The sequence below is a fragment of the Pezoporus occidentalis genome, unplaced genomic scaffold (genome assembly GCF_034315485.1).
Source record: "Pezoporus occidentalis ecotype Australia unplaced genomic scaffold, CSIRO_AGI_Poc_V1 ctg446, whole genome shotgun sequence".
NCBI lineage: Eukaryota > Metazoa > Chordata > Aves > Psittaciformes > Psittacidae > Pezoporus > Pezoporus occidentalis.
In genome coordinates this window covers 84,960-90,959 of record NW_026915776.1, presented here as the reverse complement: position 1 = coordinate 90,959, position 6,000 = coordinate 84,960, and the positions used below count along the sequence as shown (strand labels likewise).

At 54.4% G+C, this 6,000-nt stretch overlaps 1 protein-coding gene and 1 long non-coding RNA gene across 2 annotated transcripts; one reads left to right on the top strand and one right to left on the bottom strand.

The window, feature by feature from the left end:
• Positions 1 to 271: 271 nt before the first annotated feature.
• LOC134172166 (uncharacterized) lies at positions 272 to 2,330 on the top strand. Its single transcript, XR_009967850.1, has 3 exons — positions 272 to 364; positions 730 to 870; positions 2,192 to 2,330. It is a non-coding gene; the product is annotated as an uncharacterized LOC134172166 (long non-coding RNA).
• Positions 286 to 5,747, bottom strand: LOC134172165 (macrophage mannose receptor 1-like). Its single transcript, XM_062635054.1, has 7 exons — positions 5,625 to 5,747; positions 4,916 to 5,137; positions 4,558 to 4,614; positions 3,624 to 4,016; positions 2,181 to 2,326; positions 688 to 797; positions 286 to 588 (listed from the first exon to the last, which is right to left on the bottom strand). Exons 1-7 carry the CDS (start codon positions 5,686 to 5,688, stop codon positions 462 to 464), a joined length of 1,119 nt encoding a protein of 372 aa, XP_062491038.1. The 5' UTR covers positions 5,689 to 5,747; the 3' UTR covers positions 286 to 461.
• Positions 5,748 to 6,000: the final 253 nt, after the last annotated feature.

Genomic DNA, 6,000 nt, shown 5'->3' with positions numbered 1-6,000 from the left:
GCTCAGTGGGGTATTTGGGGGGTATTTAGGGTGCTCAAGGGGATATTTGGTGGTCTGGGGTGGGGATTTAGGGGTCTCTGGGAGGTATCTGTGGAGCTCTGAGGTGTATTTGGGGGGGTATCATGAGCACCCAGTGCTACCCCCAAGGGCCCCCCAACCCCCCCCTCCCACCTTCACCCCCCACCATGGGTGCCCCCCATGCCCAGAGCAGGTCCTCACTCTTCACATGTTTTTATTGCTCCGCAGGGACAACCCCCCCCCCCCCCCCCAAATCTCACCCTGAACCCCCCTTTTCCCTCTAGATCCATCCCTGCATCCCAAAGGGATGCGCTGGCAGGCGGCGACTGCACCCGGAGCGCTGCAGGTCGGACGTGGCAAGCAGAGGGGTGTCAATGGGAGCCCCTCATCACTGAGGGGGTGCTGGAGGGTGGGGGGGTGGGGATGTTTTTGGGGTGCCCCCTTTAGGGTTGCCCTTCACACACCCATGGGAGCTGGCTGGTGCAGGGGTAATCGTACCACAGAGCATCCTCCCTCACTGCTGCACAGTTCTCCTGGCGCCCACCATTGGGCTCGCTCCTGTGCCAAGAGCTGTGACAAAAGGGATCAGGGCATTTTAGGGGTGTCCCTGCCCCCCCTCCCCCCCCCAAAACCCCCATCCCCTTGTTCCCAGCACCCATAGGGCTCTACCTGCTTTCCCAGGATAAAATGGACCCATTGGCTCGCTTCCAGGCCCCTTCCACCTCTTCATCCCGGATGCCGAGCCAGGAGGAGCTTTGCAGCATGGTCCGGATGTGATCCTAGGGGCAAAGGCGGCGTCACCCCATGGCACAGCCCCCCCAAAAGCCCTTGGGGACAGCAGGGGGACACCGGGTAGGACCTGATGCCATAACAGCCCTCAGCACTGGCACAGCCTCTGCCCTGCGGTGGGGGGGTCTCATTGGGGTCTAGGCTATCCTAGGACTGGTTTAAGTCCTATATAATCAGGGCTAGGGCTGAGTTAGAACCTCATGGAGGATCTTAGGGTTAGCTTAAGTCCTATATATTTAGGGTTAGGGCTGAGTTAGAGCCTCATTGGGGTCTGAAGGATCTTAGGGTTGTCTTAAATCCTATGTCTTTAGGGTTAGGGCTGAGTTAGAGCCTCATGGAGGATCTTTGGGTTAGTTTAAGTCCTATGGGACTTTGGGGTTAGGCCTAGGCTAGAGCCTCATTGGGGTCTGGACTAGTTTAGAGTTGTCTTAAGTCCTATATAGGCAGGGTTAGGGCTGGGCTAGAGCCTCATTGGGGTTTGAAGGATCTTAGGGTTAGCTTAAGTCCTGTGTATTTGGGATTAGGGCTAGGCTAGGGCCTCATTGGGGTCTGGAGTATCTTAAGGTTATCTTAAGTCCTGTGTATTTGGGGTTAGGACTGAGTTAGAGCCTCTTTTGTTTCTGGACTAGCTCAGGGTTGTCTTAAGTCCTATATAGGCAGGGGTAGGGCTGGGCTAGAGCCTCATTGGGGTCTGGAAGATCTTAAGGTTATCTTAAATCCTGTGTATTAGGGATTAGGGCTAGGCTAGAGCCTCACTGGTGTCTGGACTAGCTCAGGGTTGTCTTAAGTCCTATGTATTTGGGGTTAAGGCTGAGTTAGAGCATCTTTTGGTTCTGGACTACCTTAGGGGTGTCTTAAATCCTATGTATTTGGGGTTAGGGCTAGGCTAGATCCTCATTCAGGTATGGACTAGTTTAGGGTTGTCTTAAATCCTATATAGGCAGGGTTGGGGCTGGGGTAAGGCCCTGTTGGGGTTTGGGCTAGCTTAGGGTTAGGTCAAATCCTATGAGTACAGGTAGAGTTAGGTTTAGGACAGGATTACAGTTCTGGATAATGAGGTTGGGGTTGTGATTGGGGACAGGGTTAAGGTCAGGCTTAGGGGTAGGTTTAGGTTTATGATTAGGATTAGGCTTAGGTTTAGGGCTTTAAGGTTAGAGGTGGATTAGGAAGAGGTTTCAGCTGGATTTGGGTCAGTTCTAGGGCGATGGCTCCATTAGGAACGAGGTTGGGCTTAATTGTAGGCCCTAGGGTGGAAAGTTTAGGTAGAGCTTAAGGTGAGATCACCCCAAACCCATCATAGGGTTCATTGTAGGGCTTCACCTGAGGCTTCCCTGCCCCTTCCCAATCCCCCCGTTCCTGGCTGTGCCCCTCACCTTCTCCTCAGGCCCATCCACCTCCAGGAGCTGAGCCCCCAGGAGCGAGCAGAAGCGCCGGGCGTTCTCCCAGGAAGCTGCTGTCTTGGAGTACAAATAGCAGGAATTCCGGAAGTGGAGCCAGCCTTTGGAGCAAGGGGGACAGCCTGCAGGAAGGGGGGAGCGGGGGGCACAGAAAAGTGGGGTCACCCCCCCACAAAGGGCGCTGCAAGAGCCCAGAACGCAGCCCTGGCCAGGGACACAACCCTGAGCTGGGTTAGAGCCCTGCTGGGCTTTGGGTTAAATCCTATAGATTAAGGTTTAGGACTGGCTTGGGGTCCCATGAAGGTTTAAAGTGGGTTAGGATGAGGTTAAATCCTATCTATTTAGGGTTTAAAGTGGGTTAGGATTAGGTTAAATCCTATTTGGGGTTCTAACTGGGTTAGGATTAGGTTAAATCCTATCTAGGGTTCTGACTGGGTTAGGATTAGGTTAAATCCTATCTAGGGTTCTGACTGGGTTAGGATTAGGTTAACTCTTACCTCTTTAGGGTTCTAGCTGGGTTAGTATTAGGTTAAATCCTGTCTATTTAGGGTTCTAACTGGGTTAGGATTAGGTTAAATCCTATTTAGGGTTTAAACTGGGTTAGGGTTAGGTTAAATCCTATTTAGGGTTCTAACCGGGTTAAGATTACGTTAAATTCCATCTCTTTTGGGTTCTAGCTGGTTTAGGATTAGGTTAAATCCTATTTACGGTTTAAACTGGGTTAGGATTGGGTTAAATCCTATTTAGGGTTTAAATTGGGTTAGGATTGGGTTAAATCCTATCTATTTAGGGTTCTAACTGGGTTAGGATTAGGTTAAATCCCATCTATTTAGGGTTCTAGCCCGGTTAGGATTAGGTTAATCATATTTAGGGTTTAAACTGGGTTAGGATTGGGTTAAATCCTATTTAGGGTTTAAACTGATTTAGGATTGGGTTAAATACTATTTTAGGGTTTAAACTGGGTTAGGATTGGGTTAAATCCTATTTAGGGTTTAAACTGGGTTAGAATTAGGTTAAATCCTATCTGTTTAGGGTTATAACTGGGTTAGGATTAGGTTAAATCCCATCTATTTAGGGTTCTAGCTGGGTTAGGATTAGGTTAAATTCTATTTAGGGTTTAAACTGGTTTAGGATTTGGTTAAATCCTATTTAGGGTTTAAACTGGTTTAGTATTGGGTTAAATCCTATTTAGGGTTTAAACTGGGTTAGAATTAGGTTAAATCCTATCTATTTTGGGTTCTAACCGAGTTAGGATTAGGTTAAAACCCCCATTAGGGTTTGGCCTTGGTTTAGATTAGGTTAGGCCACCCTAGAAGGGTCAGCTCCGGTCCAGCGCCCTGCTGCAGCCGGAGTTCAGCTCTTAAACCATATCCCTGCCGGTTTAGGGTTATCCGTGGGATGAAGGATGCTGGGACCTACAGGAGCGGGAGCAGACGTCCTCCTTGCTCCCATGGACCACCCAGCGGCTCCACGGCCCGTCCCCGGTGTAGAGCGTCACCATGCGCTGCTGGTTGTTGCCAAAGTTGAAGTAGAGCTCGTATCCGGCCAGCGCCAACAGCCCTCCATCCCGGCATTCCCAACGCTGCAGCTTATCCTCATCCCGGCACGGCTCCAGCCTCACCAAGGCCAGGGTTTGGTCCCGGGTGGCCGTGACGCAGCGCTGGCTCTGCCAGCCCCACAGCCGCCCCCCTTGGAGCCATTGGAAGTGTTGGGAAGCGGCAGCGGGCCGGCACGCGGTCGCCGTCAACTGGTGCCCGTCGGCCTCGATGCACTTGCGGTGGTTTTCGTTGTAGAGCAGGAAGGAACGGGAGGCTGGGAAGGTAAGAGGGGGTCCAAGGAATGGATCCTGCCCCTTTGCTTGTGGGGTGGGGGGGGGGGATCCCACTGGGATTCTGCATCCGGCTCTGGTGTCCTCAAGGAGCAAGGGCAGAGGAGGATCCCACATGGAGCCAGGCTGAGGACACTGGGGCTGGAGGAGCTCCATGGGTTTGAAGGGGACTCCAAGGATGTGGAGAGGGAGCTTCATCAGGGGTAGGACAAGGGGTGATGGGTTCCAAGTGGAACAGGGAAGTTCAGCTTGGAGATAAGGAAGTTCTTCCCCATGAGGGTGGTGGGACACTGGGATGGGTTGGATGGAGAAGGTTTGGATGCCCCATCCCTGTTCAAGGCCAGGTTGGACACAGGGCTTGGAACAAGCTGCTCTTGTGGAAGGTGTCCCTGCCAGGTTGGAACTGGATGATCTTAAGGTCTTTTCCAACCAAAACCATTCCATGAATCCATGATACACAGGGATTGAGCATGCATCCATGGAGAAGGAAGGCAAGGGGGGGACACACATCCCATGGACACGCACCCACATTGGGCATCGCCTTCGCCTTCACTGCCTCCAGCTCCGCCGTCAGGGCTGCAACTGATGGGGGCACAGGGACATGGTCACCCTGTGGCCACAGCCACAGCAGGCCTGGTGTGGAGGGGTGCTGAGCACCCAGCACCCCTCCAGAGACCCCAATCATAGCCATTCCCAATAATAGGAAGTTCTTCCCCATGAGGGTGGTGGGAGCAGGATTGGATGCCCCATCCCTTGCAGTGTCCAAGGCCAGGATGGAGTGGTGTCCTTGCCCATGGCAGCCTGACCTTAAGCTCCCTTCCAACCCAACCCATTCCATGATTCCTATGGAGCTCCCCAATGCCCATGGACCATCTCTACTCACTGTGCCGTGAGCCGATGGTGAGGAAGAGGATGTTCATCAGCACCGAGACCCCCAGGGCCACTGTGGCCACCAGCACCAGCTTCGCTTTGGAGCAGCCCTTGGATGGAGCTGGGGATAGGGGACGAGGCGACGATGGCTCTGCCCTTGTCCATGCTGCCTCTGGCACATGCTTCTGGCTTGGGGTGACCTCAGGGGGGTCCAGGGGCTCGTAGGGGTTCTCCTCTGTGGGGCACAAGGTGCTGTGGGGCAGCTGGGGGGTCATCCCCTAACCAGTGCCACCAGCATCCCCTGGAGTATGAGGATGCTCCAAGGGTGGGATTTGGGGTCTCCATCGGTGCCACCATTCACCTCCTTGGACACTGGGGGCCACCAACACACCCCCACCCCCCCCCATCGTGGACAGCCTCCTTGGACACCAGGTATGGAGATGGGGACACCCCAAGGGTGGAAATGGGGGGGGGGGGTGTCCCCTTTTTTGCCACCACCCCTCCTGGGGACCCCTCTTGAGGATTCCTCTTTGGGTACCCCAAGGACACCCATTGGGTACCAGGGATGGAGATGGGGACCTTGCTTTGGTGCCACCACCCCCCTCAAGGGGACAAAGTGAGACCCCAAAAGGACATTGGGATGTCCATTAAGGACAATGAGGCTGCTGGGCTCCCACCTGCCCCCCACCCCAACCCACCCAGCACCCAAGGGTGCTCCCTACCTTCCCCATGACCGGGTCCTGGCACCCACTTTTTCCCCTGGCTGGGCTCCACGTTGCCATACATGGTCCCTGTGGTGTCCCCAGTGAGTGTCCCCACTGATAAACCCTGTGGGAAGTGGTGCTGGGGGGTGTGGGGTGTGTCCGGATGTGCCCTCACCCCAAGGATGGGCCTCAAAGGGGCCCCCCAGGACCCGAAAGCTTGGGTCAGCACCATGGGTGCTGGTGAAGGCCCCGGTGTCCCCGTAATCAGGATGCACCCATGGCATTGGCCAGGGTGTCCCTGTCCCCATGGTGTCCCCATAGCATAGCCCATGGTGTCCCTGTCCCCAGGGTGTCCCCGTCCCCAGGGTGTCCCCATAGCATAGCCCATGGTGTC